General features: G+C 41.0%; 1 protein-coding gene across 2 annotated transcripts in view; it reads left to right on the top strand.

The window, feature by feature from the left end:
- The window catches only part of LOC136863164 (protein-L-isoaspartate O-methyltransferase domain-containing protein 1), a 101,433-nt gene extending 87,096 nt beyond the window's left edge, over nt 1-14,337 (top strand). For both annotated transcript variants that reach the window (XM_067139517.2, XM_067139518.2), the window contains exons 5-6: nt 11,925-12,072; nt 12,159-14,337. In XM_067139517.2, coding sequence (XP_066995618.2) covers nt 11,925-12,072; nt 12,159-13,330 — 1,320 coding nt within the window. In that variant the 3' untranslated portion in view covers nt 13,331-14,337. The remainder of the gene's footprint in view (nt 1-11,924; nt 12,073-12,158) is intronic.
- The last annotated feature ends 6,811 nt before the right edge of the window (nt 14,338-21,148 follow it).

Genomic DNA, 21,148 nt, shown 5'->3' on the forward strand with positions numbered 1-21,148 from the left:
TTGCGATTTAGTAGTATTCTGTAAGAAGGAAGTCAGCTCCTGGACGAAACTATCCTTACATCAGTCTGTTTTCAGACTAACTTTGCTTTACAGGAGCAAAAGCTGGGTGGACTCAGGATATCTTATTCATAAGTTAGAAGTAACAGACATGAAAGTAGCAAGAATGATTGCTGATACAAACAGGTGGGAACAATGGCAGGAGGGTACTCAGAGTGAGGATATAAAGGCTAAGTTAGGAATCAGCTCTATGGATGAAGCTGTACACATAAACTGTCTTCAGTGTTGGGGTCATGTGAGGCGAATGGAAAAGGATAGGTTACCTAGGAGAATAATGGACTCAGTAATGGTGGGTTAGAGAAGTAGAGAGAGGCCAAGGCGACAATGTTTCTAACGATTTAAAGATAAGAGGTATAGAACTAAATGTGGCCACAGCACTAGTTGCAAATAGAGGATTGTGGCAATGTTTAGTAAATTCACAGAGGCTTGCAGACTGAATGCTTAAAGGCACAATGGTCTATAATGACAATGTATGTATATCACAGACACAAGGTGAAAATGTAAACTTTTACAAACTCAAATGCTTTTCTTCCAATAACTAATGCAAATAAACAGTAATAATGAAAAAGGTTAACATTTTTAAAAGTTAAGGTTGCCTTAGTATTGCATATGGCCTCCTCTAGCATTGTGCAGGTTTCTAATATGCTGTGGCATGCTTCCGATCAGTACATAGAATGTCCCATTCCATCTGGGCACGTCTAATGAGGTCTGGGAGTGTCTGTGGAGATAGTGGACGATCATAAACAATCATTTTCACCCTGTCAATGCAGTTCCTGTTTAGTGAATTAGGTGGCCAATTCATATGGTTTATACCTGGCCTCTGTCATGAAGTGCCTCACTAATGCCTTTTGACGAGGGCAAGCAGTGTCAACGATGAAAATAAATTCAGCACCATATTCATCTCTTGAGGCTTGTATAAATGGTCAGAGAATCCCATCAGTATATCGATGGGCAGGTAATGTCCCTTGAATTGGTATCAAAGGTGTACAACGACCATGCATTATCCTAGACCAAGAAAGTTACACTGCTTCCTCCAAATGCATGCACCTTGAGAACGTGCTGGTAATTTCCATCGCGGCTTTTACATCTCCACACTGGCCTAAGTGATATCGGTGTTGCATTTGCAAACATGACATTACACCATTCATCCAACCCCCAATTAAGGTGTTGAATGGCCCTTCTTCTCTCAGCATGATGATTATTCTCTAGTGGAACACGTTGGATCTGTTAAAATGACTTTAATTGGGCACTTTTGAGCCAGTTGTTTAGTTTGTATGGATAATCAGACCCTGGTTGCCCTCAAGAAGTCATCTCATTGTTGATTTGTTGCAGTTGATCTCCTCTGCGCTCTTTCACGGATTAACTAATCTTAATGGAATGGAAATTCTAAGTTCCCGAGGAGGGAATTAGATATTTTTCCACCAATAGAGCATGTCAAAAAACAGATCATATGTAAGGTTTTTCAGGTGTTTGCTCTCCCATATGAAGTTATCAGACTGTGCCTCTTATATAGGGCTTCTGATAAGTTCACCTGCATACCCCCCCCGGTGTCAGTGGGTAGGGTCTGACACATCCCACTCTGATGAGTCAGACCTAAGACAAAACGCTGGTTAATAGAGCAAACGCCTGAAAAACCTTACATCTGATCTGTTTTTTTAACCCATCTTGACGTGTTGTCACCCTTGGTCGACCTTCCCTCAGTCTCTTAGGAGTGCAGCTTCCACGGTCTGTAAAGTTACTTAGTTCTTATTCCAGGTTGAACTGTGTTGTTGTTTTCTGTACATCCTGTACAGTTTTCCAACGTTTCAAATACATTGCAGTATTCTTTGTCAAGGCGACTGAAATACCTCTGCCGGGCTGTGTGGCTCAGGCGGTTGAGGCGCTGGCATTCTGACCCCACTTGGCAGGTTCAATCCTGGCTCAGTCCGGTGGTATTTGAAAGTGCTCATATACGTCAGTCTTGCGTTGGTAGATTTACTGGCAAATAAAAAACTCCTGATAACAAAATTCCGGCCCCTCGGCGTCTCCGAAAACTGAAAAAGTAGTTGGTGGGACATAAAGCCATTATTATTGAAATACCTCGGATTGGGTAGAGGTAATGAGTTTCCCAGGCAGGTAATCAACTGCGAGAGTAGTTATTGTGCTTGGCCATAAATAGCCTCTCTCTGGCTGACGTAAGCCCTGTGGAGGGTCATGAAAGGTCTGGAACGTGTCACTTGCCAGATAGCTGGGGATTGCTGGTAATATTACGTTACAAGGGTTTGTTCTGTATGTTCATGTTGTGGCTTTTCTTTTGAGATTCCAGGGAATAGCTGTGAAGTTTTTAGTTCTGTCAAATGAAATTTCATATCTTGTATTGCAGGAATACTTGGCTACAGCTGAAATATCTATGTCTTGGTTCTTCATCTCCTTCTTATAATTGGCATTACGTCGTACCAACACAGGCAGGTCTTATGGTGACAGTGGGTTAGGAAAGGGCTAGGAGTGGAAAGGAAGCAGCCCCAGCATTTGCCCTGAGTGAAAATGGGAAACCACGGAAAACCATCTTCAGGACTGCCGACAGTGGGGTTTAAACCCACTCTCTCCCAAATGGAAGCTCACAGCTGCGCGAACCTAACTGCACGGCCAACTTTCTTGGTTCGTGATGTGACTGATATGTTTTGTAAGTCAGTAGAAATCAGGCGTTTCGTTTCACCTTCATAGCAGATACGTTCAGTGTGGTAGACTCCGTGGGCCTGTAATTTATTGTCCTCTATGGATGGGGGACGCAGATTGCACCCAGAGTATCCCCTGCCTGTCGTAAGAAGCAACTAAAAGGGGCCCTAGGAGCATGGTTTGGCGACCATGGTGCCCTTAGCTGAGTACTGGCATTGCTTCCACTTACTTGTGCCAGGGTCCTCACTTTCATCAATCCTGTCCGACCTCCCTTGGTTAACTCTTGTTCTTTTCTGACCCCAACGGTATTAGAGCATTCGAAGCCTAGGGAGTCTTTCATTTTCACGCCCTTCGTGGCTCTTGTCTTTCTTTGTCCAGTACTTCGTTTTTGAAAGTGTCTGATCCCTTCCAGTTTTTCTCTCTGATCCCTCTGTGGGTGGGGGACGCAGATCAAGAATACACAAATGGTATCTCCTGCCTGTCATAAGAGGCGAATAAAAGGGGTGACCAAAGGATGATACTTTTGAAACTGTGAGACATTCTGCGATTAGTACGATTACGCAATGAACACCATGGCTCGACTTTACTTGCAGTTAGTACTGCTACATGTGCCTGGTTGTGCTCCTCTTAGAGCAATAATCGCTATTACCTGAGGAACCGCTATTGCCTACAGCTGGTTCTATAATTAGTATCATCTGGATAGGATTATAGTGGGAGGAGTGCCATTATATGTAGAACACCATGGGTCTGTGTTGCCTGTGGGTGGTGCCATAATGTGTGATACACCATGGGTCTACATTGCCTATGATTAGTATCACTAATGTGAGCAACAGCTTGAGTATACGTAGCCTGTGATGGGTACCGCTGTGCAAGCAACAGCACGAGTATACATGGCCTGTGATTAATACCACTATGTGAGGAATAACACAGACCTAGCTGGCGCCTATGATTAGATAGATAGATAGATAGATAGATAGATAGATGTCTTTATTTTCCTCCAGATCTACAGCATTGAAACCTTATTGATCTATTAATGGAGAAAAATAATAATGCCCAACCTAGGCAGCTTAAGCTGACATACACATATAATAATTCTCGTAAAATAAACATAACTAACACCAAAACAAGGGAAAAAAAGCAATATTGATGTAAATAATAATAATCAAATGGCAATGAGGCAGAATGGTCTGTTGGTCGTAATATAAGGCAGTATGGCAATAAGAAACTAAACTGGTAGCATATTACTGTGTAGAGTACAATGGTGTGTCGGATTGCATCTGCACTTCAAACAAAGAGTATATCACTTCCGTCCGGGTTCGCACACAGCGCATTCTTTCGTGAACAGTGACCTCTCTGTTTTTCTACTTAAGTTGCAAACCTGGCTTCGTATTACCTCCACTGTAGTGCCAGTGTGCAATTTTTCACCTTACGTTTCGTTACTGTTGACCACTATTTAAACTCTATTATCTCATTATATTTATTATCTTTAGAATCCAGACAACTCACCACATTAACTGCAACCATATTCACTCACAGTTAACTTGGACCCTCAGCTCATATACCATCCATCTCCACATATTAGCTTTATCCTTAACACCTGTCCAATTTACAATCACTCTCTTCCTCATTCACTACACACTTTACCGCCTACTAATTTAACTATTTAATCACTCGTCACAGTTACGAATAACACACAGACTCCGCTATTCTCATGTGTACAGCAATTTACTTTCTACTGCAGATTGCCTTTTTTGCTTCTTGTCACTATGCCTTCGTCCAATTTGTTCTTCTTACCCCATATCTCTCTTAGGATCAAACTTCTCCCTTTCGCCAGGGCACCTCTTGCTTCTTTTTCCTGCCTCCCAGCCATATTTTCACTTCGTTTTTGTGTTCTTATCATATCTTGTGTTTCCGCCCCCACAATCGCTCCCTGTATCTTCCTTTCTTCTCTCACACAGGCCTCCGTCCTCAGCTCCTTAATTAATGCCCTCGTCTCCCTGGTCTCCTTCCTTATCTCCCTCCTCATCTCATTCGCTACCTCCCTGGCTCCTTCGTCGATCGATTTGAAAATAGCATTCACGTCTTCTTCTGTCAAGTTAATTTATTCTTGCTGCGAGCTTGGATCCAGTGCCTTATTTTCTTTGGTTCTTTCTTTATCTCCAGGTCTGTCTTCACCCACTTTACTGTCTCTGACTTGCCTTTCTTTCACTCTCTTCCCCACTACCCCTTCGTCTTTCCTGTTCTCTTCCATTTCCCGTAATTTCTTCGCTGTCCACACTCTGGTCCATAGTCCATTGGTTGCTACTAATTGTTGACCCTTAATGTAGGCTCTTAACCCTTGTATTTCAGCCCTGACCAAATGTTTCTTCAGAGTGTTTATATTCTTTACCCCTTCTCTTCCCATGTCTCTTTTAATCCAAATTTTTGTGTTACGTATATTGTCTGTGCTTCTTATCACTACTTCCGCCGTCAGGGTGGAATACATTTTCAGTTTTATTGGCCTATCATCCCGTTTTTTACCTATCCTTTCCATATCATCAATATCAACTTCATTAAAGTTAATTCTCATCATTTTCTGGATGACTTCCACAACTTTGTAGGTTGTCAGCACTTTGTCTTCCCCTTTGTCTTCTGGCACTCCATATATAAATAAGCATTTCTTCCTGCGTTCTCGGTTACTGTCTTCAATTTCTGCTTTCAGCTTCACCACCTCTTCCTCCATCTCCTTTATTTTTGCCTTGAGTGATATAATTTCTCTCTCGCTGATTTCCACCTTGTTCATTGTCTCATCTGTTTTTCCCTGTATCCAACGTCTCATATGTTCAAATTCCTTCATTTGTTCCTTCATCATATTTTTAATCTGCTCAAACGGACATACTTCTTCCACCACTTCTTTCACCACTCTTCTTATGACCTCCACGTCTTCCCAGTTCATGTTGCCACTGGAAGTCGGGCCGGGGTTCACCTCCACAACTCCTATAGCTAGCAGTACCATAATTACCGCTGCCACCAGTATCATCTCGCCCATCATTCTTGTTTCCACTTTACCTCCTTTATTTCTAGCTGTTTCCTTTTTCCATCTCCCCTGCCATCTTCCAATAGCTGCACGATATTGATGCACGCCTATCATCTTCCTCTTCCCTCCCATCTTACTTTTCCACTCACTGGTCACACTCCACACCGGCTCTACCGACACCTCAACTCAGCACGTTTGTCACTGATCGCTGACTAGGTTAGACTGCCTATGATTAGTACCTCTGTGTGAGGATAACTGTGGGTCTACAATGTTTGTGAGTAGTACCCTTAGGTGAGGAATCTTATATGTCTGTGTTGCTTATGAGCAGTACCCTTATGTGAAGAACACTATGAGTCTGTTTTGCCTGCATGTAGTGCCATTATGTGCGACATGCCCTGGTTCTACATTACCTGTGATTAGTACCACCATGCGAGGAACATCTTGAATCTTTGTTACTTGTTATTAGCACTACTATAGGAGAAACATCATGGTTTTGCTTTACCAGTGATTAGTACTATTACGAGGGGCTGGTGACCTGGATTTTAAACCCCTTTGGACAACAAGCATTATCCAAACAAGTATGGCGTTGTGAATCAGATCCACTGATTGTTTCGGATTCATGGTCATTCTTTCATCATCATTAGTTTGGGATTCTAGTCAGTGGATACATTTTGAAGTTTTAATTGTTTCATTTTGTTGCACCTTGTATCATTAGGGGCCAATAACCTAGCTGTTAGGACCCTTTACACAACAGTCATCATCATCATATAATTCTGTTGTGCCCTTGATTGGTGGCAGATAACATTATCTTCTGTGTGGTCTTTATGTTATTTGTTTAGTATCTGAAAATCCTGTCTGTCATGTTTCTCATGTAACGAAGTATCTCTGTTTTCAGACAGATCCGTTCCTCCTCCCTTTTGTTCATTTCTACTCCATCCTTCCCTTTGCTTTCTTCTCATTTTCTAAATTTTTGGATGTTGTTGAATGAGTAGCCAATTTCTCCTGAAGGTTCCCGTGAGATGTTCTTCTTCAAGGTGTTCTGCATCGCATATCACTATGGCCTTATTAATGAGTGATTTTAGAACAGTCTGCTTTTGTGATGGGTGGTGGTGAGAAGAGGCGTGCAAGTACATAGCGTATCTTTGTGCGGGTTTTCTGTATACTGCATGGCTCAGAGTCCTATACTGCATGGCCTAGAGTCCCATTGGCGTTTTGTTTTACCAGGACATCCAGGAATGGTAATTTCCCCTCTACGTTGATTACCATGGTGAACTGAATATTCACATCAATGGAGTTGAGATGGTCGAAAATTAACTGCATGTTATTGCTCCTGTGAGGCCAGATGACGAAAGTGTCATCCACATAGCGAAGAAAGCATTTTGGTTTCAGAGTTGATGTGGCTAAGGCTTTCTGTTTGAAATGTTCCATGTATATGGTTGCAATTATGCAATTATTGGAGAGAGAGAGTAGTGATCCCATCACAGTCCCTTCTCTCTGTTCATAGAAAACTTTGTTGACATAGGCATTCATTGGCAAGTGTTGACAGGTCGTCTGGCAATTTCTGGTGTAGTAGTGGAAATGCATCTCTACATCTGTTAGCGGCACCTTAGTGAAACGTGACTTGATGTCTGAACTTGCTAATAAATCCATGCTTTTGATGGATTGAGCCTTGATCCCTCGGTCTGTCAGTCACATAATTGATCTTACGGTACCTTTTCCACTTTTTTTTACACTGTACTTTGGGTAACCCCTACGATGTATGATACTGCTGTTTGTGTATGTCCACCCTGAATCAGTGCCACAGTTCTGGCTCTGTCAAACTAGGAAATATGCATTGCACGTGAAACATAAACACTTTTTAGCTTAACCTCGTACAGCACTGTATACACTACTGCCAATCTTCACCTGCAGTGGTGTAGTTCACCCCAGGCTCAACACAGACTGTAGGTAGCAACATCTGATGTATTGTAAACAAGCCATTGAATTACTTGCGTGTATGCAGTGCTCTTTACCATTTAGAACATTACTACACACCTTACCATATAAAGTGTCATTCCAAACTTTTCGAGGTGTACATTATCTTAAAATCTATCTACGTTAGAGCATTTGTAAATTGATTCCCAGTTACAGTCTCACAATCCAGAGTAAAGTTGTTCAAAGTTTGCCCTCTTAAAATTAAATGTTATATTGTGCTTGATGTTAGATTGGTCTCTGCATGAGGACAGAGGCACTTGTACATTCAGGGTGGGATGGTAAGGATCTCGTGGCAGTAATGGGTCCATATTTCTTGTTACACTAAATGATTTTGATTACTTAACACCAGGCTGAGAGATCTTCCATTGCAATTACAGACTGGGTTGTATGAAGTAAAGTTAAAAGATTCATGAAATTACCAAGTTCTTTGCTGTATATGACAGACTATCAAGAGAAAATATGTTGGTGCCTGCCAAGTTGTCTTAGGCAGAAGAGCGCTGGCTTCCTGAGCTGAGGTTGCAGGTTTGAACCGAGCTCTGCCCAGTGGTATTTGTAGATGTACACATACGCCAACTATGTCTCTGGACATTTACTAGCCTGGCAGCTTATAAGTCTCATACTTTGTCCCGTATTGACTCAACACAACTTACTTACTGTACTTACATTGGGCAAACAGGACGTAATTTCCTACTAAGATACCAGGAACATTTTAATGCTGAGAAACATAGGAAATATTCGGCCATGAGTCTTCATATGACTGAATATAAACATAATTTTACGACAATAGAAAAGGACTTGACCATTCTGCGAACGTTAAACAAAGGTAAATTAATGAACATTTTGGAAAATATCTATATTGAGATTGATCAGAAACAAAACCCCAGCCAGAACATTAACAAAATAACGGAGAATATCAATATATTGTTAGAAGAGGCTACCAAATTAGATTTATCTAGAAAAGCCATAAAGAAGGACCCGGGAAAACATCCAACACACCTCCTGTCAGTTAGCTCCACCCTACACAACATTCCCCCTACTTTTCCTACCGTTTCCCCTTGCCCATCACAACACCACTTCTCAGTTAGCTCCACCCTACACAGCATTCCCCCTCCTTCCTCCACTTTCCCTACCTCTCCTTCCGCTTCTCCTCGCCTACTGCAAGCTCCTCATACACACACAGAACTTAGTCAGTTGACAACACGGCATAAGGGAGGACGCTAAATATAACACGACTGACTATGAGGTAAACAATTTCATATATCCTTATGTACCCCACCAACACACATTGTTACAAGGTTTTCTCCTTTAAAATATCTCCCTCCTTACTTAATTTCTTCTTGTTTTAGACTCATTTTAACAGTCTAACTTCAAAGCTCAGCTTCAACTATGGTTGTTTCAAGAGTTCCCCTGACAACCATATTTTAAGAAAATCTTTTATATTCTCAATTTTATCTTAAAGATCAACAAGCATACACGTTTCCAGCATAAAGAAGACCCCTTACGCCGATTTTATTCGTTACCTGGACATTAACTTATTGGAAATTTTAACCCAACATGAATGAACATTTTATTTCGTCACCATAATCATTACATGTGTTTTAATTGTCCTGCCATTTTTTGTCAAATCTTTTAGCTGAAGATGTTCCATAATCAAAACAAAACATGTTCTATTTTGTATACACCTAGAGATTAAACTGGATTATATCATGTAAGCAATAAACTAGCTATAGGAAATTGACAAGTACTTGATGGTGGGAATCTCCTTATAACTTAACCTTAGTTAGTTAGTTTACTAGCCTGTGGGACAAAATTTCAGGCTTCTCAATGTCTGAAAAAACCTCCTCTGTAAAAACAGGTAATTGGTTAACATATGTTGGCCATACTGAGGGATTAGGGGATCAAGGACCAGGTTCATCATCGTCATCGGTTTGCCCATCCGGCTCCATGGCTTAATGGTTAGCGTGCTAGCCTTTGGCCACAGGGGTCCCGGGTTCGATTCCTGGCAGGGTTGGGAATTTTACCATAATTGGTTAATTCCCCTGGCACGGGGACTGGGTGTATGTGCCGTCTTCACCATTTCATCCTCAACATGTCGTGCAGGTCAGTTCAAAAGAACTGCACCTGGCGAGCCAAAGTCCTTGGACACATCCCTGCACTAAAAGCCATAGACCATTTCATTTCATCGGTTTGCCCTTCCAGTGAGCTGGATAAGGTGTTTGAAAACGAGTGTCTTCCAAAGTTGCCTATTCAAAAAGATTTTGTTGTCCATAACAGATTCCCAATTCCATCCTCTTCTCTCCAAGTCTTCTCTCAGTTGGTCCATCCATCTTCTTGGTTTTCCACCTGGTCTTCTACCTGTTATTCTCTTTTCCAAATAAGCACATGGTAACCTTGTGCTATTCATTTGTTTAGCATGCCCAAACCATTTAAGTCTAGATGACCTATGGTAAGTCTTTCCTCCATCGATTCATTTAGATCTAGGTTAGATCGGATCTCATCATTTTTCACGTGATCAAGTCGTGCCTTTTGGAGGGCAGTTCTAAGAAATTTCACTTCACAGGCTTGAATCCTACTACAATCCTTTGATGTTAGGACCAGGTTATTGGAAGGAATTAAATGCATATATGTTGACAGTCAGGCTGCTGTGGGAATTTGATAGAATTTGTTGTTGGTTCAAAGTATTTGCAGGTTTTAGACAAGGTTATAATCTTCCACCCTTACTGTTCATAGCTTCTGTGGATCTTTTAAGTATGAAATGACAGGGAAGGTTCAGTTGGGTGGGAATGTTGTAAAGAGTTAAGTCCTTTGGCGATGACCTTGGTTATCCTTAAATCACTGTTTTTCCAGGCTGATTTTGCTGTATGGGAATGAAGGCTAGATGGATATGGAACAATTTATTCATAAACTGGAAGTAACACATATGAAAGTAATGAGAATGTACCAACTGGTGGGAACTCACAATGAGGAGATAAAAGCTAAGTTAAGCAAGCTCAGTAGATAAAATTGCACATATGATCTGCCTTCCATGCTGGGGTAATGTGAATCGAATAGAGCAGAATAGATTATCTAGAAGAATAATGGATTTTATCCTAGAGGGTAAGAGAAGCCAGGAGAGACCTAGGCAGTGGTACTTTGACTTGCTAGAAGTAAGTTATCGAATTTTTTGTATGTGGTAGATGCAGTCTGTATGAAATAATGAGAGAGGGTGTCTATTTGAAGACACGTTTGTGGAGATGTGGCGATTATCTTGTCGTTCTGAGTTTTCAAGTTTGTCCCAGTCTACTTTTCTGTTGCTCCCTCTTCCAAAACTGACCTGTCATTGTGTTTATCCTCTTGAATGTTCCTGTTCATGCTCCTACCTTCCTGTGTATGACTTGGAATGTCACTGGTGTGTTCCTTTCCATTACTTATTGAGCCATTGGGTTCCTTTTCTCCCTTTTGTGTTTGTCCTGTTTTCCTTGTCTTTTACTTCCTAATATTCATTCATTTTGATAGTTTTCTGTCTTACCTTTCCCTGTGTTTATCTGGCTTTGTTCTTATCCCACACTTTCTACCTCAAGACTGAAGATCTGTTAAGATTGGCCAGCAGTGAGTGTTGAAACCTGCCCTCCTGATAAAGGTGGGAGACAGAAATGAGTTTGTCAGGGACTGGAAAGAAGTGGATACAGAAGAATTGGGATTGATTAGGAGGGAGCCTGTGTATTTGAAGACGGCAACATATTAGTGTGGAGAGTGTCCTTGTCCTTTTATGTTTGTACTCGGTCTCCTTTTCTATTCTTCCATCTTCGGATGCTGACGGGTCATTGTATTTATCCTCGTGTGTATTCCTATTCATGCTCCTAACTTTTTATATATGACTTGATATATCACTTGTTTATTCCTTTACTTTACTTATCTGTAAGACTTAGGTTTGTTTGTGAATTCTTCCTCCTGTAGAACCGGCCAGATTTGGAAAAGTAATAAAGTTCATCTTTTGTTACTTCTCATGTAGTATGTGCTGCAATTGATCAGAAATCTGTATGCACTGGGGAAGAAATAATTTTTGCTAGGTAATTGTGTTATGTTAGCAGTTGCTACAAAGAAGTATTGATAGACATTTGTAACAGAAATGCTGTGTGGAGACAGCCTAATTAACTAGCCTTCTGTAAATATGCATTCATAAATTATCTTGACATGTCAGTCACACCATAATGTTGCTAATTTGAGAATTTTCTGTTGTTAGGTTGGAGGAATCCTGGTTATGCCACTGAATGATCAGTTACTGCAAATTAATCGTACCTCTGAGACGACTTGGACTGTGAAGTCTGTTCTGCCTGTATCTTTTGCTCCATTGGTATTACCTGATCAGAATGGTCCTACAGTGATTTTGCGTGAGTGATATTTATTCAATATTTTTCTGGCATGTTTAGTTGTTTCTGACCATATTTGTAATGCATATTTTTTGAAAATATTCCAGCGGACAATGAGCCGTTATCACTGCTGGACTTGTGTCGATCTACAATCCGTACCATTCTCCGGCGAAATGTTGAGGCTGAACATCCTGCTGTTACTGCTAGGCGCCAGCGACAACCAAAGAAAAAGTACAAGAAGAAAACTTTGAGACGTTTAGTGATCCCTATTTTTGAGGAATCTGATAATGAAGATTTTGCTGCTATAATAACAGAAGATGAAGCTGAAAATAGGGAGTATGGAAGAGCTAGCCTTATCTGTGATGTTCATCGTCAGCGTGCCGGTGAATTTACTGCAGTTATTGAATTGGCTCGAAATCTAGCAGCTAATCGCACTGGTCCAAGGCAGGCATCTGATGGAACATTGGAAGGAGCTCAAGGACCTAACAGTAAAGAAACTGTTGATGAAGCTAGTGCACTCAACAGAGACAAGGTTGAAGAGCAGCCTAGGGTACCCAGCATTAATGATGTAATGGAGGAAGCAAGGACTGCTAGCATTCAAGAAGAAGAAGATGATGACGATGATGGAGGAGAAGTGGAGGAGGAGGAAGAAGAAGATGGAGAAGAGGAATGTGTTGCCAATTTTAATGAAATAGTGACTGTTATCGAAGAAGGACCTGATGAAGCCACAGTCGTTGAACAGAGGGCCACAGTTGCTGAACAGAGGAAGAAAATTCCCAAAAGGAAGAAGTCTGATAGTGGGATTGGAGATGAAATGGAAAATGGGAAAGGTTTGAGCTCAGATTCGGATCATGAAGATGAGAGAACATTTATGGAAGTAGATTCTGATTCAGATTTCTCTGATGCTCTACCTGCTGTGAAGAGGACATATCAGGCAGATACTAATAGTCATGGTGATAGCTCTGAAATTCCAAACCAGGAGAGTAATGGTGCATCTCGACGATGCAGAATTGGAGCGCCACGGCGGGACACAGTTATCTGGAAACGCTTGGCATTTGCAACCGATGAGGAATGTGATGAAGAGGAATCTACTGAGACTGTAGCAACTAGTGCTGGTGCTGGTGGTGCTGCTGCTGCTTCTGCTGCTGCTAGTACTGTACCTAAGGAAACTCCAGCAACTCCAGTGGATACTTACTCCATATATATGCGATTAAAAATTCAACAACTTCCACTTCCTCCTGCCCTGAAGAGTTATCTGAACTTGAACAGGGAGTTCTAAATACTCTATGGATGTTTATATTATGATACTCAGCTCTTATTGTAGATTTGACATGGGAGGTGGGGAAGTTATTGACTATTATTCTTTTCACCTTCATAAGAGCTTCATTTGATCGATTGTTTTTATTCCTCTGAAAATCTCTTGGGATTGTGGTAATTTTCCATGCATAGTGATTACCTTCTCTGCTCCTGATCTATTATTCACACATAGGTAATGCAGTGGCTCTAGATTGCACATATCTCAACTACTCATTTTGACTTCTGGGCTGCTGTTATTTACTGTGATTTGAATAGACAATAATGACATTTCTTTAATGTTTCTCAGTCGTGTATTAATATTTTCTTTCTTTTATAATATTTTCTAAGCTCTTTGTTCTACAGTTGGAATTAACTTTCCCATTTCCCCTCTTTTTATTTTTGATCGTAGAGACAGGTTTGTTTTACTTTATTGTGTGTTGATACATTGAACATCTTCAAAGTGGGAGATACTGTTTCCGACTACTGAAATGAAATTTTTGTGGAACACAATGTATATAAGATTGGACTACTGCTATTATTAACACAAATGAATTAATATACTGTATTAGTTAGTTGAATAACATTCAGTTTGTAAAGGGAACAAACAGAGTTGTTAATTATGAAAATGAAAGGGCCTTATTTTTAGTATTGTCATCGTAAGTAAATACTAATGAAAGTATTTTAAGAGGAAATTTGTAGTTTGTAAATTGATCAGCTTAATGAGGTATGTACTAAATGTTGTAAGTTCCTAAATCCCTCCATTTTCATAAACCTGAAAAATTGCTTGCTGTATGTAAAAGAGAAGTATTTTATGCAGGTAGTATTTGTCATGTATGAAGTATAATTTTTTTCTCTTATATTTTATGTTCTATGATACTCCAGTCACTTTTAAGGGAAAGAAATTATTTATAATTGTTACAAATCACAAATGTATTTTAATTACTGTGTTGTTTTAATTTTAATCAATAAAGAGTTCCACATTCTTATATTTCCAAGATAACTTATTACATTTTAATTTATTTTATTGTTTCAAAGATCCCATGAGCTAATGCTTGTATTGTGACAGTGCATTCTTCTATTCTTTCTTTTTTGTTGTTCTCTCTCGGGAAGAAATCTGTGTGTTGTATAGACCATCTATACTTCAAAGATTGAGTAGCTTCCAAAATATTTAATTACTGAAGATGCTTAACAACACCTAGTATTTAATGTACTATGACCAGTTACCTATTAATGAATATGAACAAAATCAGGATCCACGAAGTGTTGAAAACGTGTGGTGGTGGTGTCTACCAAACCAAACCTTGGGATATCAAACCAGGAGAGTGATGGTGCTTCTTGATGATCCCAAAATGGAGAACCATGATGGGACCCAGTGATCTGAAAACACTTGGCATTTGCAACTGATGAGGAATGTGATAAGGAATCTACTGAGAATATAGCAGCTTCTGACGAATGTACGAGGGCTGTTTTTTTTTTCAGTTCTGATAGGCCATAAATAATAGACGTAATGAGATAACAAGATGATTTTATTAACAAAAGATTTGTACATTCTTACTTATTTTTCTACATAGTCACCATGAAGGTTGAGACATTTGTCATAACGAGAGGCCAGCGTTCCTATATCCTCTGCAAATAAGTCTACTGCGAGTCTATGCCAGATGAGGAAGTCTACTGTGAGACCCTATGTCACCTCCAGAGAGCGATACAAAACAAACGAGGAGGCATGCTCTCATCTGGCGTGGTTCTGATCCACGACAATGCGCAACCGCATTCTGCCAATGTATAATACCAATATAAATAGTCCGAACCAGGAATGAGTTAGCTGGAAAATTTATAATGTCCAATAACGGACCATTTATATTCGTATTATAAATTTACTTATTCGGGACAAATATTTCAGGTTCCCCATGGGAATCAACATCTATATCATAGTGCCAATGTGACAAAAGAACTTCTCCAAAAGTTCAAGTGGGACGTCTTTGACCACCCACCTTACAGTCCAGACCTAGCACCCAGTGACCATGGTTAGGTGGACAACCCTTTGCTACCAACGAAGAGCTTCAAGATGCTGTAAGGACCTACCTGAGCTCACTGGTGGCATACTTCTTTGCAGAGCGTATAGGAAAGCTGGTCTCTCGTTATGACAAATGCCTCAAACTTCATGGTGACTTCATAGAAAAATAAGTAAGAATGTACAAATATTTTGGTAATATAATCATCTTGTTATCTCAGTATGTCTCTATTTATGGCCTATCGGAACATGAAAATAAAAACTGCCCTCGTATCTCAGCTCTGTAGTGTGTACAATGGAAATAGGGTCCTAGGATGTAGATGTTAAACCATTTAAAACAACAATAATAATCATAATCACAGTTGGGACAGTAAATCCCATGGTGAACTGTGAGATATTTTTCTTGCAAAAAACAGCAGCTAAATATGCCAGTTGTTTTTATCTTTGCCTTTTCACTGCCATGCTTTGATGACCAGGCAAGCCCTCTGGGCCAGATTATTTTAAAGGCAGAAGCACTTTTCTGGTACGTTTTTACTGAGACAAAGACTGGAAGGTTTATATACCTATTAGTCCCCTTTCCTGATACGGGGTTTGTGGATGAAGCAAGATTATACATATATAAATATTTTGCTAGTGGCCTTACGTCGCACTGACATAGGTCTTGTGGCGTCGGAAGGGATAGAAAGGGCTAGGAGTTGGAAGCGGCCGTGGCCTTAATTAAGGTACAGCCCCAGCATTTGTCTGGTGTGAAAATGGGAAACCACGGAAAACCATCTTTAGGGCTGCTGACAGTGGGATTTGAACCCACTATCTCCCGGATGCAAGCTCACAGCTACGCGCCTCTAACCGCACGGCCAACTCGCCCAGTAGATTATATTTTACGGCATGTTTTTATAGCCAGCTGCCCTTCCCGATAACTTTAGTTGAGGAGCTTATGAAAATGGATTGAATGATGGTAAATGAAATTGGGTAAGGAGTGGAAGGAATCGCCTGTGCCCTATGAATAGGAACTGACCAGACATTTTCCTGGAAGTGAAAAAGTTAAACCAAAGATGACCATTTTCAGGACAAGGTTCGAACCCAAATGCGTCCAGAATACATATCTTGCCTCAATAGCCATAGTGTGTTAACGCGCTGCCACTCTGCTCGGTGATACTGTTACTGGATTAGTGATTCCAGAACTGGTGTTGTCAAAATCATGAACATTTCAGAAAAACACAGGAGGAGGTGGCAATCCCTCATGAGATTCATCACTACTACACTTTCTGGTAGTTTAATATCACACCCATATATTCTCCATCTTCCTTTACAGAATCGCTATTAACACATTGGAGACGGCCATATTTGAATGTGCTACCCTACAGAAATTGCAGGATTTTTAATGGTTTTTTAAAACTTTTTCAATGCTCGGGTAAGCCATGATTATAACTTTTGGAATATTTAGAATGATCACACTGTTTTCTACACAAAACTGAGTTTTAATTGTAATAATAGTGCAGCAATTTTTAAATATAAATTTATGAAGATAAGTTTTACAAACGAAAAATATCTGACGCAGCTATGGATGCCAGCACTGGCGTAGCCAAGGAGGGGGGCCAGTTCCCCCAAATATTTCCTGAGACTAGAGCGAGGATCAGCCGTTGTTTTACGTACGGTACGAACAACTTAAAAACTTACGCCGAAATGTTAAGTTAACGTAGCGGCAAAGAATCTACTAGCAAGGCTCAATAGGGCCATACATAATTCTCCATATTTGTATTGCTTGAATAAAAGGAAGACACTAAGGATTGTGATGCGCGGGGAAATTTCCCTATAGAGGCCTCAGTATTGGGAATGTAACCGTGTGTTGACAAATGTCAAAACATGAAGAAAGGGACAATAAGCAAAGGATTACTCAGTAGGGGACCCGGGACGTGACCACCGAGATAACGGGGGCCACGTCCAGAAACAGTTGCAAGCTTACAACATCGTGTCAGATTTTGCATATCGGTTCCAGGAAACAACAATGTCCTAGGGATCCTCGGGTTGAAAGATGTGCTGTGTTTAAGTTGCAGAGCTGGGTAGACTGTGACAGGATTGTGAACTGCACGTTAGTTCCTCATTTTGTGGCATATAAGTAACCGTTTTTTAAGAGGGACCATTTTGTCACTGAGAAGCCAACACTATGTGCATCCTCGGTAAGTTATGAAAAAGTTTTTTATTCTTACAGTAGAAAGACAATCGCGGTTGCGTGTCTAAGTTCGATAGGTAGGCCTATATATTTTGTCAAATGCCCGGGGGCTGAATGGAACCTCAAATGGCACCATCAAAAGTGCGGGTAACTATTTTGTAATTGACGGGCGTGATAACTCGGTTCCAATGGTTCTATCTTCTCATCAAGACGGCCCCGGCATGAATCGCAGTCGATACATGAAACATTTTTAAAATGGGAAGTTACGTTCTATTGATACGGATTCTACTTAAAGCACTAGATCCCGTCCCTTACCTTTCCTTATAGCCTACTTTTGAGCAGAACTGCAGCATTTATGATAGTGTATTTTGAGTATCCAACAATTCTTCGGGCTTACATTGTACAGTGAAGGGTGAGTTGAGTGGATGCAGTGGCGTACCCACAAAATAATTTCAAAATAAGTCCCGGCCAGTAGTGTGGATACAACTTTTCCTTGGAAGGGGTTGTGAAAATATTTTTAAATTTTTATTTAGAATTAGCTTTACATCGCACCGTCGGTCTTATGGCGACGATGGGAAAGGAAAGGGCTGAGATTGGGAAGAAGCGACCATGGCCTTAATTAAGGTACAGCCCCAACATTTGCCTGGTGTGAAAATGGGAAACCACAGAAAACCATCCTTAGGGTTGCCGACAGTGGGGTTTGAACCCACTATCTCCCGGATGCAAGCACAGAGCTGTGCGCCCCTAACCGCACAGCCAACTCGCCGGGTGGATATGAAAAGAAAGCGGTGACGGATCTTCAGTAGATATTGTTGGTATTGATTGTTACCATGTACAATCATACCTCCTGTACTCTTAACATAAACCGGCTGCGTTATTGAAATTGTTCGTAAAATTGATAATATCGTTCGTTCTTCGTTTGTGAGGAAGTAGAATCTTCTTTAATTTGTCTTATTAAAAAAGGAACCACTTTAGTACTACACCTCGTCAAGGTGACTACCTTCCAGGGCGTAGATATTTCGATTACGGGAGACTCAAGGCCAACTCTATTGCACCCACAAACAAGGCTGTATCCTCCCCATCCCATGCCTTTCTTTGTCAGTGCCGGGAATCGAATGCAGGATGCCTTAAGTTAAATTCTAAAATGAGAAGACCTAAAAGTAACCAGCCGGCCCGACGGTGTAGGGGTAGCGTGCCTGCCTCTTACCGGAGGCCCTGGGTTCGATTCCCGGCCAGGTCAGGGACTTTTACCTGGGTCTGAGGACTGGTTGGAGGTACACTCAGCCCACGTGTTTATGATTGAGGAGCTATCTGACGGTGAGATGGCGACCCCGGTCTAGAAAGCCAGGAATAACGGCGGAGAGGATTCGTCGTGCTGACCTCACGATACCTCGTAATCTGCAGGCCTCCGGGCTGAACAGCCGTCGCTTGGTAGGCGATGACTCTTCGGGGCTTTTACGCCATGGAGTTTGGTATGGAAAAGTGAACAGAGAGGGAAGAGACACCCCTGCAAGGCTCTTTAGCTTCCAGCTAGTTCTTCTGTCCGGCCTCGTGCATTTAGGACAGTAAGAAAACGTACGCTTTAATAAATGCTCACCGGGCGAGTTGGCCGTGCGCGTAGAGGCGCGCGGCTGTGAGCTTGCATCCGGGAGATAGTAGGTTCGAATCCCACTATCGGCAGCCCTGAAAATGGTTTTCCGTGGTTTCCCATTTTCACACCAGGCAAATGCTGGGGCTGTACCTTAATTAAGGCCACGGCCGCTTCCTTCCAATTCCTAGGCCTTTCCTATCCCATCGTCGCCATAAGACCTATCTGTGTCGGTGCGACGTAAAGCCCCTAGCAAAAAAAATAAATAAATAAATGCTCCTCATAAAACCTTTGTAAAAATACTAACTGCATCTATTTATAAGAATAATCACAAACGCCTTCTTTTCATGTGGCTCAGTTGGTTGTGTCTCTGTCCTTCTGGGTCAGAGTTCGCCGGTTCAATCCCGGCTTGGGTCGGTGGCCCTTAAAACGGTGTTGAAATGGCAACAGCTCAGTGTCGTTGGTTTCTGGCACGTTACAAAAAATACACATACGAATATTAGCGTCACAAAACTCTAACGTTATACTACTATATTCTGTATCCCAGGCTTGCGGGGAAAAGTAATTAACAATTTACTTTACGTCGCACCGACACAGATAGGTCTTACGGCGACGGTGGGATAGGAAAGGCTTATGAGTGGGAAGGAAGCGGCTGTGGCCTTAATTAAGGTACAGCCTCAGCATGCTTAGTGTGAACATGGGAAACTACGGGAACACATTTTCAGGGCTGCCGACAGTGGGGTTCGAATCGACTATCTCCCAGATGCAAACTCTCAGCTGCGTGGCCCTAACCGCGAGGGAAACTAATAGGACAAGGTAAACCCTACATAGCATATGTTGTGACGTGTATTTTTCTGTACCAACTAACAAAATATCTATACCCATAACCTTTACATTATTTATATATATATATTAGTGCCTTCAGTACAGTGGCGAAGTTAGGGCTCCAGGCCTTCTTGTACACTTAACCACATAGGCCTACTAATCAGAATCTTAAATAAAATACTGAGATACTTAAAATAGTTAAAACTACATGAATTAATAGAATTGAAAATACATTTAAATAAACTACTAACTAAATTAATGTTAGAACTAATTAATATTAAAAACTCTTAAAAATGACTAATCCTCAGGAACGCACACATTCATACTTCAACCGTTCAGTCAGCTGTCCTCAGCAGGTAGTCTCGGCGGGTGACCTTAAATCGGTGACCTGAACTGGCAGGGAATTTCATAATCTGGCGACAGTCACCACAAATGATCTATTAATTTTATTTGTGCGGTGCAGTGGAATAGAAAGAATGAATCTAGACCATGTATTTAAGTTGTGAAATGATGATAAAAAGATGAATTTAGAAGAAATATACATTGGCTGACTGTCAGCTACCACTCTGATCACCATCGTTAAAGTGTGTAGCTGCCGACGTTTATGAGACATCAGCCATGAGACAGCCTGATAGTATGGGGTGATATGAACATCGTACTCGATAATTTAAATAAATCGCAGGCAGGAATTTAGTGCTCGTTGAAGTTTAAGTGTTTCTTCTCTCGTCATGCCAACTAAAACAACGTCACATTAATCAAGAGTAGGGAGAATGAATGTCTGTATTAGTCTGGCCTGTAGCTCAAATAGAAATATATCCCTCTGCCGTTTAAGAGGGTGATGAACTCCAAAAATCTTTTTACGTATTTCTTTCGTGTGATCAGATCAATCAACTGTTTCATTCATCATTACGCCGGGATTTTTAACCGTGTTACTGTAGGGAATAAGGTTACCATTCAGTAGGATAGGCGGGATTGCGACATTGTTTGAGCAGCTCAGTAATTTTCGTGATCCAATTATAATTGAAGGCCCCCCCGGAAGAAGGGTCTAAGTCACATTTTTCAGCAAGTTGAGTTTTTTGTGGAATAAGGGCCTATATCATCTCAGGTTGTTGCATGCGAACTATGATAGTCATACCTTTAACAGAAATAGGTCATTTGTCTGTTAAAAAACTTCTTTGCCTGGAAGAAGGGTCTATGCCACTCATTC

This window comes from Anabrus simplex, chromosome 2 (genome assembly GCF_040414725.1).
Source record: "Anabrus simplex isolate iqAnaSimp1 chromosome 2, ASM4041472v1, whole genome shotgun sequence".
NCBI lineage: Eukaryota > Metazoa > Arthropoda > Insecta > Orthoptera > Tettigoniidae > Anabrus > Anabrus simplex.